The 19,760-nt window shown below is 34.4% G+C and overlaps 1 protein-coding gene across 1 annotated transcript; it reads left to right on the forward strand.

Annotated features, from left to right (window-relative positions):
- The first annotated feature begins 1,572 nt into the window (after nt 1–1,572).
- On the forward strand, nt 1,573–19,322 carry LOC125674027 (dehydrodolichyl diphosphate synthase complex subunit nus1-like). The gene is made up of 5 exons (XM_048911019.2): nt 1,573–1,957; nt 4,232–4,363; nt 7,188–7,346; nt 11,266–11,365; nt 13,885–19,322. Exons 1-5 carry the CDS (start codon nt 1,690–1,692, stop codon nt 13,973–13,975), a joined length of 750 nt encoding a protein of 249 aa, XP_048766976.2. The 5' UTR covers nt 1,573–1,689; the 3' UTR covers nt 13,976–19,322.
- The last annotated feature ends 438 nt before the right edge of the window (nt 19,323–19,760 follow it).

The following is a 19,760-nucleotide window of genomic DNA, read 5'->3' on the forward strand; positions in this document are numbered from 1 at the left end:
ATCATATGCATTTCTACATTATCTTTAAGTTATCAATTACAACTAAAGAGTAAAATGTATATCAGTATGAATGTATATTAAAACTATAAATCATGATTGAATCAAATGTAGTAGTTTAAATATGTTATGTGTGAATGTCAGAGTGTTCGAGTAGTATTCAGCTATTTTTACTTTTTATGATTTCCTTGTGTGAATAAGTAATGTAACATTAGTTTCACACAAGTATTTGATATTTCATTATTTCTATATAGATTTATTACCAGCATATAGAATATTTTGGACCTGACCAGAAATTTGGCTCTGTGTCACACATAGGTATGACATTGCATTTTTTTGTATATTCTTTGCATTATGATAAGTTCTGAATATTCTTATCAAGTTTATTAATAGTCTATGATTAATTAAGTGCAATAGTCGAGTAAGATAAATCTATTTATTATTTATACTATATGTTTTAATTCATGATATATATTATATGTGATATTCTTGTTATATATTTCAGAGTTAATTAGAAAAGAATACAAACTCTGATAGAACCCTACCATTGGTGTTGAGTTGTTTATATACCTATACAATCCACACTATTACATGTCTATACTGCAAGATGCACTAAGAAACCTTTAAACTTGCCCGCTGCAATATCACAAATGAAATTATTTTATGAAACACACAAATATATAGCATATAAGAATGATGAAAAGAAAAAATTTGATACTCAATGGAACAGATGGAACTTAATATTTCTCTTTTTCTCTCTTTCTCACTATCTCTCTCCATGCACATAATGATAATTATATATGACTTGTTGTATTCATGTACTTTATTATGTAGGAGTTATGAGATTGATCACTGTTCGTTATCTTCACCTTTCTATTCAACATGTATTATGTAGGCCTACTGTATCGTGAATTTTGATGCTGATTCAATGTACAGCATGCATACAACATATAGTGAAACTTTACCCCTAAAACGTTCTACCAGAAAAGGTTATTTCGAGGTCTACAGGACACCTTTTGGGCCAGAGAATTTAGATATCATCGTGTGTTGTTGCAACTCTTTAAAAAAAATCATGGATCCGCCCTTATAATACATTCTATTTCAACTCTCTAGTTTGTATTGTTTATAGGAGTTAGAGATTGATCACTGTTCGTTATCTTCACCTTTCATTCTATAGTACACGCAATGCAAGTGATTTGCGATATCGGGCGTTTCAAGTGGGGAAAAAAATAATGTTGGCATTTGAATAATTTAGAAAAGATAATATAATAAATAAATTCTTGAATATATTATAAATATCAAATAGGCCTAGGCTATAAGTATCTAGTAAATGGTTAATGGCAAAAGTTTTAACCAATCTAAGATTTAATTCCAAGAAGACACAGAAGCACATGCAAGCTAAGTGTCGCAGTCCGATCTGCTTTCCTTCCGCATGCTCAAAGTAAGATGAGAGGAAGCGAATCGGCGTGCGAAGATCCACCTATGAATCACTTAGATCTATGAAAATAGTAACCAATCGAGCCGTCCCAAGTACGACGTTTTCAACCAATGAAATTTAAGAGAACTTTTAACACCAGTACTGTTCTACATCCGGTACACGAGATCACCGGTTTGTCAACAGAGCTAGAGAAAAACTGAAATGTGATTTTAACACGAATTTACGCCACAGGCCGCTGAGAAAATAGTCTAGCCATGTTCGAAGACAAACTCTTAAGGGTCTTGCATCTATTCATAGCGTTAGGGGATTTAATTAGACACTGGGTGTGCAGTATATCAGTGCGCTTTCCCTATCAATGGAAGAATTTACAACTCAAGTCAGATTCAAGGGATCTGCCAAAAGTGCCAACACACTTAGGAGTGATTATTTGTGAGGAGGACTTCTCCTTCCCAGACATAGCAAACATAATAGTGTGGTCTATAGCATTTGGAGTATCTTATTTCAGTATATATGATTTTAATGGTTAGTAAGTATATGAAAAGATGCAGGTATACTCGATCATATTGCATCATGCATTGCCACAATAATTTGTTGATTCATTCTGTTTAGAAGCCATGCTCTGCATCTTTAATATGTTAGCTGTTTCCTTTACAATGACAGGGGTTCTGAACGACAAGCTTCATTTTGGATAATCCGAGATTCCTCTTACTCTCGCTTTTATATTATGACATGCGCGGGGAGAGTCAGAGCGGAATGGTTATTGAAAAATGGGAATTCAGCGACATCAGCTGGTGTCGCTGCTTTACCTACCTCTTGCAACTTTAGTTTGTGGATTTATCTTCCAAAACGTGAGGATTCAGTTATCGGAAGATTATTCTACAATTAGATCATGATTAATTCGATGCTATCGCTGTTTAAATGATGGAATTTTGTGTTTTTATGTGCTGACGTCATGTGCAAAGAAATTGAATGGCGAGGCGGCGACCTAATTCAAGTGATGCTTCATTTGTAGGTGTCATAGCCGTTTACATGAACACTAATACATAAACTATGCAGTTTCTCACATCATAGTTGTTTGAGGTCACAGTGCATCTTAAGCAAAATTATGCAAGTTTTATAATTGGTATTTAAAAAAGGCAGTTGGTATATTCATTACATGTTTGTAGTTGACCTAATATGGTTTATTATGACTTCGCTCAGCCTCTTTCCCCTTATGGACAGTACATGGTCATAAGTGAGTCATCATTTCATTTTTCATTGAAAAATGTCTTTTTTCAAAAAGTATTGCAGCGTTATTTGTAGCTCATTTTTATGGAATTTATCATAAAATGCAGAATTGTTTGTAGTTTCTTTACATAATATCAAAATAAGTTTATCTGTAGTCATTGTGGTGATAATCACCCATTAAATGCGAAACTGAAATTTTATGGCACAAATTTGGTTAGAAATTAAGGTTAGGAATTATGCTTTGATGATTTCATAAATGATCAATGTATCACAACTTGATTAGCATCCTAAGAAAAGAAAATTTGAACAATTTTACGCAAGTAAGTGAAAAAAAAATATGGAATTCGGATTGATATTGACCTCACAATAAGTGTTTATAAAAATGGATTTTTCAATGAAATATATATTAGGGAAAAATGATACAATGACTCACTGATGGCCAGGTACTGGAATTTACTGACCACATATAAACCATATTAGGTCAGCCATGCAACTAATATTGTGCATCAGGGTTCGAAATTAACTTTTTCAAGCACTAGTCCATACGGACTAGTCACTATTGATGTTCACTAGTCCACAAAGCATTTCACTAGTCCGTCTAGTATATCATAACAAATGATCTTCATTTTATTCAATAGTATTTAATCAAACAAAACACATCACAGTTGCAAGCAATTCAGTTTCTGACACCTACAGAAGAAAAAGACCACCATACTTGATTTGCATTTAAGATTTTCAGAAGCATACAGTAACCTCCGAGTTAATCCTTTTATAAATGTCCATAAGTGTGTTCAAGATCGACGTTCCCGTTGTTTTCGTGCTCAGTTCTTGGAGTCACAAGAGATTGAAATTTTATCAATAAAGTCAATAAAATTCATTCGATTGACCAAGCCATGAGCTACGGTGTTACAAACTCCTGTGTTGGAGTGGTGAATAACGAGAACATGTGCGCACAAAACTACTTGCAGTTCTTGCACTTCGAACCCATTCTCGTGATACATACTCGGCGTTCATAATCAGAAGGAATTTGTGCTCGTTCGAAGAACGGCGGTCTCGAACGCACTCCATGTGTTTGGAAGGTGTCATAATCACGCAAACACTTAACCATGCAGGTAATCGACCATAAGTTCAAACATCTAAGAGACTCTGACAAATCTTGCTAAAATCTTAACCAATTTAAGATTGATTTCCGAATTTTCACTAGTCCGTACGGACTAGTGCTATAAAGAGTTTACTAGTCTGACACGTTTTTACTAGTCTCAGACTTACGGACATGAGGTAATTTCGAACCCTTTGCATTACAATTTTGTATGTCAGCTGGTTTAATCATTCTAATTAAAATTTGATCCTTTGATCCGCTCATCTACTATCACTACACATAGTGTAGCGAAAGTAGATGAGCGGATCAAAGGATTCATGGTTTATAATGTAAATATAATGTACAGACTGTATATGAAATCAATGATTGAATGATATTTCTGCCTATATAAGTTACATTTAAGATAGCTGTTATGTACACTGTAATATTTCATTGTATTAAAAAATGAAATTAAATGATTCATTGTGCAGGTTATTTAAAAAGAAAACCTAAAGAGTTAAAGGAAGAAATCGACCATGCACAGAGGAAGCACTTGGACGAAGAGCATAGGAAATGTACGATAGTCATCCATTCTGACACAAGGCATCCTCCTCATGTGAATGGTAAGTTCATTAACTGTTATGCATGTATGTATAAAATAACAAACAGTGATCAATCTCACAAATCCTATGGAGAATACAAAGTAAGAGTAGGGCAAAGATGGACCCCCTGAACACATCAGAGGTGGGATCAGGTGTATAGGAGAAGTAAGCATTCCCTGTTGACCAGTTATGCCCACTATGAGCCTTATATCTTTATCATGTAAACGGAGTAATCCATAGTCAAAATAAGTAATGTAAAGAACGGCTTAAGGGGACTCACTACACCCAGAAAGTTTCTTAAGTCAGTACGAATTGGTTTAATCATAAAAGATATGATGATATATGATAAGTATATATGCAAAAAAGGCAGAAAATATGCAAATTTGGATAAAAACATGATTTTCAAAAAAATTATTTTAACACATATGAACAAAAGACTCTGGCGGATTTGAACTTGAGATCTGCAGTTCACCAGCCCAATGCTTTAACCACTGAGCTACAATGTTATACAAACAAATCGATCGATACAAATACTTTCACAAAACATTTAAATCGCCATCTTGTAACGTAGTGTCATAAAGAGTATAAGCTTGAGTGTAGTGAGCTACCTTAACAAGTATTGTGAAACACGTCAGACTGCAATCTACCTATTGGCAGGTTGTATTTGCAAATTACATCATTATAACAACCATATCTTCACAAGTCAAGGGTTATTGATTCGTTACCTCGCACTAACCCTTGACATCAGTGACTATCATAAAGTTGGGCTCATTCTGATTGTTTCCACAAAAGAGTGGGAACCAATGAGAATGCGGTTCTATTTATAACAACGCAAAGCGAGATATTCAAATAAAAACACGTTTATTGATACCTATTTCAATCATTTAAGCAATATTGTCTTAAGCAAAAAGGTTTCCAAATTTGATCTACTATCAATAAACGTAATTAGTGGTGTAAATATTACCATTGCGCATGTTTATAAATACAGCAGTATATGAGATCGCGTCAACACCATAACAAGATGCAGTGATTTCATTGGATGTTTTATTTATAGTGGATTGCAAGGGTTAGTGTGAGGCAACAAATCAATATAACCCTTGACGTGTAACAACCATAGAATTTGCAAAACGCTGACTTTAAATGAGACTTATGCATTTATTTTCAAAATATCTTGAAAATTGTTAGACCTCAGGTCCTAGCAGACATTTTTTTCATAGGGACTTCCAACCATCTTATTGTTGATTTATTCTGGGAATCCTTATTAGCTCACCTGAGCCAAAGGCTCAAGTGAGCTTTTCTGATCAAAATTTGACTGTTTTCTGTTGTCGTTGTTGTAAACTTTTCACATTTTCATCTTCTTCTCCAGAACCACTGGGTCAATTTCAACCAAACTTGGCACAAATCATTCTTTGGTGACGGGCTTTCAGTTTTGTTCAAATTAAGGGGAGATATTCAGAAAAATGCAAAATTAGGGTAGGGTCAGTTAAAAATCTTCTTAAGAACCACTGGGCCAGAGGAGCTAAGATTTACATGAAAGCTTCCTGACATAGTGCAGATTCAAGTTAGTTCAAATCATGGCTCCCCGGGGGTAGGTTGGGATCACAATAAGGGATCAAAGTTTTACATGGGAATAAACAGAAAATCTTAAAATCTTCTCAAGAACCAATGGGCCAGATGAGCTGAGATTTACATGAAAGCTTCCTGACATAGTGCAGATTCACGTTTGTTCAAATCATGGCCCCTGGGGTAGGTTGGGACCACAGTAGGGGATCAAAGTTTTACATACCAAAATATAGGGAAAATCTTTAAAAATTTTCTTTGCAAGAACCACTGAGCCAGAAGAACTGAGATTTACATGAAAGCTTCCTGCCATAGTGCAGATTCAAGTTTGTTCAAACCATGGCCTCTGGGGGTAGATTGGGGTCACAACAGGGGATCAAAGTTTTACATACAAATATATAGGGAAAATCTTTTAAAATCTTTTCCAGAACCATCGGGCCAAAGAAATTGACAGTTACATGAAAGCTTTCTGACATAGTGCAGATTCAAGTTTGTAAAAATCATGGCCTCCAGGGGTAGGTTGGGGCCACAATACGGATTAAGGTTTTGCATGCAAATATGTATGGAAAGTCTTCAGATATGGGCCAAGGGGAATCAGGTGAGCGATGTGGCCCATGGTCATCTCGATTTTTGTTTTATCACTAACTACTTCTGGTCTGGATTTCTTTGGGGGTGAACTTAAATCTGAGATTTTTTTCATATTTTGACTGCTCAGATAAAAGAAAAAACTCAAACTTAAGTTTTGAGATTTTTCAAGAAATCCAAGCCTGGTTTCATTAATGTGAATAGGGATGTAGGGGAGGTAAATTAACGATGTGAATAGGGATGTAGGGAAGGTAAATTAACGATGTGAATAGGGATGTAGGGAAGGTAAATTAACGATGTGAATAGGGATGTATTTATCAAAATTTTGTGGGACTCTGATATCAAACAAGCTGTTCATAAACCACAAGTCTGAGACTCACTTTGAAAAATTCCAAGTGACAGCCCTGGTGTTTATGAATTCAAAACTTTCAAATATGAATTTGTATGTAAATCACTAAGTCGTATGTAGTTGTGGTTTCCAAAAAATATTGACATCTATGAATCATTAGAAAAGAAATTCATGGCATATATATCTGTCAGAGATCAAACTATTCTAATATGTTTAGAAGACTGGAAACAACAATTATTATCTACTGGTATACAATACAGATGGCTGTGTAAACCTTGTACATGTATTAGCGATGTATAATATGTATATAGATAAACTCAACAGGAAGATGATCAACTTTCTCCTCTACAGGGTATTACGATACTAATCAGATTGATATCCAACTGCTGTCAAACACTGATGGCCGGCAGGGCTTAGTGGACACTACACGTCTGCTGTGTCAACAGGTGGCCTCCAAGGAGAGGCGTGTCGAGGATATCACCCCTTCAGCTGTTGATGAATTTATAAAAGGTAAAAGAAAACCTCGAGAAGATAAATACCCATTATAATTCTGTCTCATGTCAAAAATTTAATGTGAAAAAAAAATCTTAATTGCAGAAGAATTAGTTTTTAAAATCTGTGGTCATTAACAGGGCGTTAGCTATAATAAAATAGGATGTAAAAACCTTTTAGCTCGCCGGGACAAATGTCCGGAGATATATCACCTAATCATGACCCCGGTGTAGGCGTCAGCATCACACTTTAAGGAAAACACTTTAACATGGACTTAATCTTTTCAACCAAGGGGGATGGATAGGGCTTTCATATTTCACATCATTTGGTACCAAGACATTTGACCTAGTGACCTTTCCTGTGGACTTTGACCTACTTTTCAAAAACTTTAACCTTGGCTATATCTTTTGAAACAAGGAGGATAGGGGTTTGATATTTCGTATGTAGACGCATCATGAAGAGACCTTTCTTTTGATGCTAAGACTTTTGATCTAATGACATATTAGACCTTGGACTTTAATCTAATTTTAAAAGTCTTGAACCTTGGGTATATCTTTTGAACCAAGGAGGATAGGTCTTTAATATTTCACATGTAGATGCCTCATGACTAGGCCTATCATGTGGTACCAAAACTTTTGACCTAGTGACCCTGGACTTTGACTTACTTTTCAAAAACTTTAACCTTTTGAACCAAAGGGAATAGGTTAAATAGAGTTATGCTTTCCAGCGAGCTATGTTGTCTTCTACCAACTCTTGAACTGAGATTATAATGCTGAAAATGTGTTTAAAAAGTCAAGGAAAATGAATTGAGAGTGAAAAGTAAACTACCTCCAATTGAATTATTTACTTCCATTCACTAATTTTTCTGCCATTGTTTCTATGATATAAACAAAAGAAATACTTATGTCAAAATTATAACTAAAGATTGCAAATGTATGAATTTGGATATGTCAGTGGTAATTTTTATAATGTTATACTCAGAAGGGAAAAATTCCAGGTTTATAAATGGGTATATTTGATGAATTGAAAGATATTGATAGTTTTACACATTTTTGATCCTTACAAATGTAATACATTATAATGTAAATTTTAAAATGTAGTTACAGATAGTTATATGATTATACCCCTTATCTAATATATATATAATGTAGGAGGCGATACTAATATCACTGTTGTAGTCAGAACACCGTCAACTTCTCAAGTTGTAATCATAATCATTTATTGATTTCAACGTGTTATATAAATACACAAGGTTGTACACAAACGTAATTATTGATATGATAATAATACAGGGAAACTTCTCCAAACCGGCCCCTCAGAAAACCGGTTCTCCCCGAATATCGGCTGATTTTCAAAGTCCTGGCAGAAATCTAACATTTCCTTACAAAGAAAGTCTTATAAAACCGGCCACCCCTGAAAACCGTACACCGGCCACTTTTTAAAGTACATTTGTTAACAAATATGTGTAATTTACCCTTATAATACAGGCCACTTTTTGAAGACTAGAAAATTTTGGCCAGGTGTGCAAATTGACTGACTGACTGGCCAGATGGGAAATTATCTACTGGAGGTGCTAAAAACACAAGTGGCCTCCCTAATTTCTATTGTTTACCTGTGCTATCATGGATATTAAGTGATACTTGGCTAATCCAAGAGAACCTCCAAATTCCATACAAAGTGTTAAAAACAGTTTGGAACATATTGAATGAATAAGTATCAAACGCCACATTGTTGCACCATACTATCGCATGGATATAAGCGGTAATTGATAAAGAACAAACCCATGACTGTTAATGATAATTATTAAATAATAAATTGATTTTTCTTGGTTTTCATAGACTTAAAATTCCTAAGAAATATGCAAATTACAATTTCATACTTACTACTGTACTTTTTAAAAACGTCAAAACAAATTTGTTAATGATATAAGCAATGAATGTAAACAGAGTGTTTATAGGTAAGAGGAATTCCAATAATAGGCTTCTGTGTCCTGTTATAGATATTCAGTTTAAAATTAGATGATTTGAGCGAGAATTTATAATTACCTGCAGGTAGAAACGGACTAATTATACCCCCCGCAACAAGTTGTGGGGGGGGGGGGGGTATACTGGAATCGGGTTGTCAGTCCGTCTGTAGACGCAATGGTTTCCGGGCTCTAAAGCATTATCCTTTCCACCTACCGTCACCATATCATACATATGGACTACCCATGGGATGAAGATGTTCCCTATCGATTTTGGGGTCAAAAGGTCAAAGGTCAAGTGCACTGGACATCGAAGTAGCAATATGGTTTTCGGGCTCTAAAGCGTTATCCTTTGCACCTACAGTCACCATATCATACATATGGACTACCCATGGGATGAAGATGTTCCCTATCGATTTTGGGGTCAAAAGGTCAAAGGTCAAGCGCACTGGACATCGAAGTAGCAATATGGTTTCCGGGCTCTAAAGCGTTATCCTTTCCACCTACAGTACCATATCATACATATGGACTACCCATGGGATGAAGATGTTCCCTATCGATTTTGGGGTCAAAAGGTCAAAGGTCACGTGCACTGGACATCGAAGTAACAATATGGTTTCCATTTAAATTCTTTAATGGCTTTTTTCATCGCATGGAGATGCTGTGTTCCTAGATATCTTTTGGATCATAATACTGAAGTTTTACCTATTACCAACACCCTTTGGGAGATTGGGGTAAGCGGGGGGTATTCTTAGTGAGCATTGCTCACAGTACCTCTTGTTTGATCTCTACCGATAATTTATCATAGATCACCAGAACAAAGTGAACAGTACCTACTTTGACAATATTGAGATAAAATGTCTCTAAATGCTAAATTCTCGGTAAACCGGCCATTCCTATAAACCGGCCGTTTTTATCGGTCCAAGAGCCGGCCGATTTAGATAAGTTCACTGTACACTACTACTGGACACAAACTTACACATTGACGGGTCTAATAGTAGTCCATTCATAGCAGTCCATTCAGTCACAGTTCTAAACGACTCACAACAGTATGCTGCACGATTTTCTGGTACTGGAAGCAAGTTCACCGCAATAATACAACATCAGAAAAGACAGATCTTATAATTCCGGATCAGTTCTTCACATTCCGAAAGGGTGGATTTTATAATTTCGAATAAGTTTAATACAGTCTCTATCTATGTATGTCTATAGACGCAAGGTTAAGGCCAGCATTTCAAACTGTTCTCATTTCATGATGGCAGGTGTAATTCAAACCAGTCTTGATCATATAACTCATTTTGAGGGAGTCAAGTCAACTCGTACCCTGACCGACTCGTACCCAGGTCAACTCGTACCCAATAGGTCAACTCGTTACCAAAAGGTAAAAGTCCCAAGAATCTGGTTACGAGTTGACACCTCCTCTTCAATTGAAGACAACTCGTACCTAAGCGATATGTAACTTATATGCGCATACATATATTGCATTATGGCCAGATTCTTGGGTACAAGATGACTTTTGCCTTTTGGGTACGAGTTGACCTATTTGGTACGAGTTGACCTGGGTACGAGTCGGTCAGGGTACGAGTTGACTAGAAATCATTTTGAAGTACCTTTTTAACTCTGTATCTGGATGGGTATCCAAGATTACATTTTGAACTTGAGTCACTCTGATTAGATATGTTCTCAGCAAGTACAATCCAAATCAATCCAGTTACATAGAACCACAAATTCATAAGAACTGAGGATATAAAATAATAAAAATATTGGTATGAGCAACAATTTTGCAAAATTTACATGGGTTATAGAGAAAGAATATACAGGTTTTCAAACATACCCAGTTTTGGAGTTAAGACAGCTCTAGTTCATACTGAAATAAGAAGTACATGTTCTTTTTTAAAAAAAAATATTGTTTATAATATTATTCATTGTTTCACACACATACACTGTACATGTATATTTATCTATATATTCCAGAAAAATCCCACTTTCCAGACCCAGAGCTGATAATCCGGTTTGGAGAGGGAGCATGTGTGTTTGGGTTTCTACCATGGCAAATTCGGCTGACAGAAATTCTGTAAGATTTGTCTTAATCTCTATTTCATGTCAATATGTTCTTTTTCCATTTTATTCACAATCAAGTTGTAGAGCTCTGTTTTGTTAGCTCACCTAAGTTGAAAGCTCTTGGGCAAGCTTTCATGATTGAAGTTTGTCTGTCATCTATCTTTTTTTTTTTTACTTCTTAAGAACTACAGGGTTGATTTCAACCAAACTTGGTACAAAGCTTCATTGAGGGAAAGTTATTCAAATGAAGGACCACACCTCATTCCAAGAGGAGATAATTACAAAAAAGTAAAATAGGATAGAGAGTTTTAAAAATCTTTCAAGATTCACTGAACCAGAAAATCATAGCTTGAATAAAAGCTTCTTATGTAATAAAGACTTAAGCTTGTTCAACCCAAAATGCTTGGAACTAGGATAGGGCTAGAATGGGTGTTTCACATTTTACATAGGAATATATTATTGAACAGTTCTTATAAAAGACTTGGCTTTTTTTAAAAATTTTTATTATACAGTGCAGTTATCTGAGAAGTAGGCATGGTCTATTCATCAAAGGTGTAATGTATCAGGAGTGCTTAGGGTCTAGATGTGTATACAGAATAGTGTCAGTTACTGAAATAACAGAGGAAATAGAGAGAGGGGGCCTTTAACTAGACAACATTGAATTAGACGATCAAAATTTAATACTGAAATTGCAATCTAATTTAATTAATCTACGAAATTAACACCTTGATTTTTATTAGATTTAAAATCACATCTATTTCTTTGACTTTTTAAAAACTGTGGTATATATATAAATATATGTGGCATAACATAATAGGTAAGGCCAAAAATAAAAATTGATTTGTTTGATGTACTCCGACCGATCCGTCAAATTTGCTCCTACCTGATCATTTTTTTCAGCAATTTAAAATTTCATTTTTTTTTTATTTTATTATTTTTTTGGTTCCCTTGAAAAATAGAAAATTCTCCTTATTTTAAAACAAAATATTTAAAAAAATTCATGACATTAAAAAAAAAAAAACCTACCTACCGACCCACCTTAAAAAATGTGGCTCTGAGTACATCAAACAAAAATATTTTTAATGATGGCCTAAGTAGTAAATATTTGAAATCACAAAACATTTGGGACTTAAAGGGGCATGGACACAATTTGAGCTAAAATTTTCATATTTTATTTTGGTTTAAACATGCTATTTTCCATTAAGCAATCTATATGTAAACAAAAACATGACATGAGCCTTGTTTACATTACAAAGAATTGTGAATGCTGTGTCTCACTTGTAACTCAACAACTGCTATTCAAATTTTGGTTGACCATTAGAAATACTTTAGTTAAGCATTGTAAACAGTAAAAATTGAAAAATAAAATATGAAAATTTGTGCAAAACACTAGAAACTATTTAATTGTGTTCAGAATTAACTTTTAAATTAAAAAATCTTCTTTAAACGAAACTTTTACCAGTATATTCAGCCTTATGTACATAACAAAGAATTGTGAGTTCTGTATCTCCCACGTACCTTGACAACTGACACTCAAATTTTTGTTGACTATTAGAAATACTGTAGTTAAGAATTCTAAACATTAAAAAGGGGGAAAAAAGAATGTTGTCAAAACATCTAACTTTGGAGACAGATGATGGCCATCATTTCTTCGTCTGTCAATCAAATTGAGATCTATTGTTGAAAGCTTGATTGACAGGCGTATGGACCTTGATCTTGACACAGGTAAATATAAGACGCAGTGACTAAAAATTGGGTCTTTAAAAATCTAAAAAGGTACAGGTGTCAAACATCCTCATGTGATGTAAATTCAAGTTTGTCTGCACAATGACCTCTGGATTCTGGGTTGGTCCTCAGTAGGTATTCATTGATTTATTGTGGAACACATAGAAAAAAATTAGAAAATCTTTTTCACGGGAACCGAAAGGATACAATTTGACAAGTTAATATGCAATAGTCCTGAGTGGCCAGGGTGGTGCCATAATTTGGATTAATGTCATGGGAAAATGCAATTACTCAGGTGAGTGATGTGATCCACAGGCCTCTTGTTGTCCATTATCATCCATCATTAACTTAAGAATATTTTTGACATCTTCTCAGAAACTGCTTGGTCAATTTGCACCAAAATTGCTTTGAAACATCTATTGGGGATGGGGAACAGAAATAAAGAATTGCATAGTCCCTGTCATTTTTGGGTTATAGGGGTAGGGCTGAAATATCTAAAAATAGTACAATCATAAAAGATCTTGACTTGTGGTCATCTGGCATAAAAACTGAGTAGTACATAGTTATACTGTGCATGAAAATCTCTACCAAAATTGTAAAATGTTTGGCCCTTTGGGATTGAGGCCCAAAGGGGGAAGGCTATATGGATCATAAAATGAATATTAATTAAATGTTTGAACATCTCTTTTAACATATAGGAAAGAAATATAGGTTGGGGAGATGTATAGTTCCTGAATCTCTACGATAAATATTAACAAATGTACAGAATTGCTATGTACTAATAAACATTATTTTACTACTTTTTAGGTCTGCTGCAAGTCATCATAGTATAGGATGTCAATCATTTACAGACTTACTTCATACTTATGGAGAAACGAAGCAGAGGTTCGGAAGATGACCACTGCATTGCTAGTCACCAGTGCGATTCCATGATTCGCCATGTCTCATCTGAGTGCTTTATTTTTGTTCATTTAAGAGTTGTATGGCCTTTGTTTATTTTAGGGGTACCTATCCATAGTAAAAAAAAGGTGGAGGGACCCAATATTATAAGATTCAGTGAAATGTTTGATTTTCCTCTGAGGCTTATATATAATCTGTTGGTCAGCTAAAGATTGAAGTCACTTCCCCAATTATTTGCTTTAGGACAGCTAACATTATAATTGAGTTTCCTTTAGGGTGCTTATAGTTTTAAATATGTACCTGTAATCTCAGGGTCCCCTGAAGTAAATGAAGGCTCTACTGCAAGCATTTTCATCAGGGACCCCCAACTCCAAACAGTGACAAAATTGTATTGTGCAATAAATTTTTTACGAAATTTATGCAAAATGCAAATGACAACTGACAAAAGCAAAGCCGATGGACTCAGGAAATGCAGTGATCCCAACACATACTAGTATGTGATGGATAGTATTTATTGTATGACAGACAAGAGAAATACTCAACACATAAAATATTGAAATATATTTATTCAATACAAGAGCAATACTATTTGTTTTAAGAGGTTAGCCCCCTAAAATAATTCTGGAAGATCTTGTATCCCCTAAAGTAAATGAAGGCTGGTTGTTTTGGATTCATTACATTGTTGTGAAAGGTCACTGTTTGGCCTGTATGTTAAGTTTTAAAGTGTGAATATATGGTTGTCATTTCTTGTCTCAAAATTTGGGTTCAAGAGTGATAAAGTTTTTTGTATACTTGAATGAAGTATTTAAAGAGCTATTTTATGAAATCTGTACATTCTACCATTTAATGAGTATTTTCTGTGGTTAGTAATTTTTGCAATTTGATCCCTGAAAGATAACAAATTGTATTCTGCGCTTCCAATTTCTGTAGTTGCAATATATCTATATATACCTACCTATATATATATATATATATATATATATATATATCATATATCATATATATATCATATATATATATATATCATATATTAGCTGCAATAATGTAGCCCTCTCTGAATTTTTTTTTTTTTTTTTTTTTTTTAATATTTTTTTATATTTTTTTTTTTAGGGAGAGGGCTACAACTCCTTAGGATCTCCGTAATGGTGCAAATGCGGGAGTGATTCACTCCCGCAACATTTGCGCTCATTCTAAACATTTCCTGACTTTCTTTACGTAAATAAAATGATATTCTATGTTTCTTAGTCAATATATAAATTTACAACCTGCAACTTTAGATTTGTGAGGCTCTATTCTACCGTTTTCAACAATTTCGATAAATTCCAATTTCTCGATTCATATTTGTGCGCCATGTTTGATGTACTGAAGTTTCAACTTCCGGTTGTCAAGTCATTTGCATATGCCATATAAGGTAGTATTTACATCAATTGACAAATATGGAGGCGAAAGCTATTTCGTCGGTATTGAAAAGGTTTGAATTTAATATCAAGTTAAAAACCGAACAGCAGAGTGTAAATTCTTTCTGCAACAATATGATTTTCCTTTCTTTGTCGAAGTGGCTCGAATAACTACATTTTCGCGCTGATTGTCAATGTTTAGGCTTTTCATTAGATCCACCTACGAGATCTCGCGATAACAAGCATGGCGGAGCAGACGAAGAATTTTGCATGCTGTACATTATATTTAATGAAAAACACCTTTATTAGACATGCCCGAGCACAAAGTTAGTACTCCTTTTGGTGTAAACAACATTTGGGACTAATACACAGAGTTTATTATCGGTTATTCATAAAATTATTTTGCACCATTACAGAGATCCTATGGAATTGTAGCCCTATCCCGAAAACGTCAGAATAAAGAAAAATTGGATAGGGCTACATTATTGCAGCTAATCATATATATATATATATATATATATATATTATGATTGTAATTTTTGCAGTTTTTCCTTTCCGCAAAAAATGGACAACCACAGAAAATCCCCATTATACAGTATATATATTACATGAGTGCTTAATTTGGCAAAATGCCATGCAGTGCCAATCCGTGAGAACATGCATTATTAAGACTGCTATACTCAGAAGAGTTTGAATGTATGCAAATTAATGATAAATGAATAAACGGACAAGAATTGTAATTTTAAGAGGCTTTTTAATGGATGATCATGAATATTTATGACTTTGTGTATAGAAGTGAATTTACAGTACTGTATTCTTCATACCACCATCTGGTGTATTGTTGTGAATCCACAGAGTATGAACATCTACTATTTATATGTCGATTGTACAAGAAAGCATAGGGAACCAGTATTTTATGATTGTACAAGAAAGCATAGGGAACCAGTATTTTATGATTGTGCAAGAAAGCATAGGGAACCAGTATTTTATGATTGTGCAAGAAAGCATAGGGAACCAGTATTTTATGAGTGTATAGTGAAAATGATCACATTCCTTGAATAGAAATACTTCATTCCTTTTTAAACTCTGGGTTGGCAATGCTTAGAGTTGATAACGGTAATGTTTAGCAAGTAATATTTATTTTCTATTGAGACCAAGGCCAAATATATTTGAATTTAATTTTTTCGGTATTGCTGTCTGCATGTCAAGGAGATACTGTGTAGTCGGAATTACCGTAAAGCAGTTATAATAAACTTCTAGCAACAGTCAAAATTGTTTTGTCACAACATAACTGTAACACTCCACTGTATATAGGGATAGTTTCACTTTGTGCTCATTTCAACTAAACACACCAGTCGCGGTAGCTCAGTGGCAGAGCATCTGCTTCATAACTGGGAGTCCTCGCTCGTATCATGGCCACATCAAACCTAAGACGTAAACATTGGCAGTGATTCTTAGAAGTTAGAATCTTGGGTCTTTCCAATAGGACCTTAAAACCGAAGGTCCCATGTCGCTGCAGACGATGACATGTTAAAGTACCCTCACTGCTATGGCCCTGAGCGCTAAGGATAGGTCTTAATTTGTGGTACTTCACCTACAACTGATGACGTCTTAATATGGGTGAAAAATTCTCGGCAGGACATAAAACAAACAGAAAATCAACCAGACACCTTGTTTACATTCGCTCAAATTCATTTATGGTGATCACTGTTCGTTATCTTCACCTTGCATGGTATAAATGTTTTAAATTTTGGACAAGGGTGAAATAGGCATAGATGATATTAGAACAGAAATTTCAGTGTATACATTATATGGATAAAGTATTCCATTATATTTCATATGTTGCAGAATATGTTGCTTCATTATAACTGGCTGGTTGCAGTTGCCTTGTGGTTAGTTTCCTTGCCTGGCAACATCGAGGTCCCAGATTTGATGTTCAATCCTGACAGCCGTGTCGAACATAACATGTTTTACGTAGTAAGAGACTGTTCCGGCATGAGAAGCAAATTAAAGACCGAAGATTTCATGTCATGATAGGACTTGGAACAATTAAAAAAAAGAACTCACTGGTACCGTCTCATTTGTGTGCATAGGTCTTATTGAGGCACTCTACCTACAGCTAGTGATGTCTCTACATGAGGGAAAAATTCCTGAATGGGACATAAAACAACAAAGAAAATTAAATCATTGTAGCCATATTGCTGTTAGACTGTGCATTATAGGCAGGTTTTACTGTGTCCTGTGACTGTAATGACGGGGAGTTGTAATGTAGTTACATATTTGTGAAGAGTAAATGTTCTGTTTTGATGAAATGTTTGTGTGCTTGGCACTGCTTGCTTTAGAAAAATGTGAAGGTTTATGGCTGGTGAATATTGAAATTGAGTGACTTTTAATGGGCATTATCTTATATTTTCATGTCAAGGGTGGTTTCCACAGGCTCGCAATGTTTTGAATATATATAATTATAAAAAATTGTCTTCCTTCCTGTAAACAAACAATATAGTTTGTTTACAGGAAGACATTATTTTTTTTATCAGGCCTATGTGTATATATTTAAAATGTCGAGAGCCTGTGATGGTTTCATGGGAATATTTTCAAAAAGAAACTACTTAAAGGTTGAAATAATCCAATTTGATAGAGAACAGGACATTTTTTTTATCTGGTTTTTCAAATTGTTATCTATATACCTCCCTTGTGTCTTGCATTTCTTTTCTAATTACACTTTTTTTGTTCACCTCTTTGCTAAAATTGTGATGTTGGTATTAAATGCACTCAGATGGGCTAAGCCTGCTGCGCAAGATCCTATCTAATATATTATATTTATATCATATTGAATAAATTATTGGTTAGATTAAATGTCATAGAAGAGTTGATTACTCCACGTTCATTTCCAGAGACCTGAGTATAAAAAAAACAACATGGATGCATTGATGTTGTGGTAGCTTGAAACTTCCGACAGTTATATTGAAATGACTTCAGTTCCTGTCAATAAGAAATAAAGATAACCTGAAAAAGAAATTTACTGGTATTGAAGTAAAATTAGCAACCGATATTTGACAAATCATGATTCTTTGAATTTGAGAGTCTTAGAGATACTACCCACCAGAACGTGATTCATGTGCAAAAAATATGTATCATTCTTATGAAATAATGATTGAATCAAATGTGATTTACAGATGTAAACTTCAGCACAAAGAATAAAAGAGTTTTAATGCTAACCCAGTAGTCTAAGAGAGTATCATTTAGATATTTTTAAAACGTGATATTGAGTTATTCTGACCAGGAAGACTTTACCCCATTTAAACAACACCCAGTTATCCCAAAAATATGTCTCATATTGCAGGAGTTGTTATTTGTATGTTTAAAACTTTACAAGGGTGCTCCCTTTAACCCTTTCTTCCAGCAGAAGGGAGCAAAAAGCTTCGTCAGGACTGGCTAGTGATACAAATGTGGGATTAGTACATTATATACTTCTGTAATGGTCAGCTAGGTTCGATCCAATGGACCAGACCTAGATTCGAATCCAGGGCCCTTGAATCTCTAGTCCGGTTGATTTATAGCTCAGTTGGTAGAGCACCTAACTAGAGATTCAGGGGGACTGGGTTCGAATCCCGGTCTGGTCCATTACATTTTCTCCCTTCCTGTTACACTTCAAAGGAAAAATTACACTGTTAAAAATCTCCACAGTAAATTTGATACAATTTTTAAATGTCTGACTGTAGAATATTTGATGCTGAGTAGAAGAAGGAAAATGATATTTTGTAAACTTTTTTTTGTTTTGTTTATTTGATGAACATTACCATGGACTTGTATCTGAGTGTTTGATAGTTGCTACCAACAGGACATTGACCTGTGAGAGTGGTTATATCATTGTGTAGCTTGTGTATGTGGAGTAGAGATGTATAGGGAAAATGGCAGTTATCATAAATAAATCTACACAATACCAGACCCTGCATTTTGTTTGTTATTTTTTAATGATTTAAAAGTTTATTAATATGATGAATCTGCCTATAATTGTACAGGTATTCTACAAACAAAATACTATTTGTTGTGGACTATTGTTGACACTAGTGTTGGATTTTCTATTGATAGACTTTTGTGACTATAGTTAATTAAAAGCTTTAGTGAATTGTATGATCTGGTTTGTTGCAGAGATCATGATTGAGACTTTAGTCCCTTTTCATATATCTTGTGTTCCTATTTGTATTTAAACAATATATATAGATCTATACCTGTTTCAAATTAAAATTGCAGAGTAATGCATGAGATTTTTATTTTTTTTTTATCAATTTTGTACTTTGCGTGTATATTTCATACAAAATGACATTTTAAAAAATAATTCATTGCTGTATTCTTCAACTATAAAGTCTACACCATAATATTTTT

Source organism: Ostrea edulis, chromosome 3, assembly GCF_947568905.1.
Source record: "Ostrea edulis chromosome 3, xbOstEdul1.1, whole genome shotgun sequence".
Taxonomy (NCBI): Eukaryota; Metazoa; Mollusca; class Bivalvia; order Ostreida; family Ostreidae; genus Ostrea; species Ostrea edulis.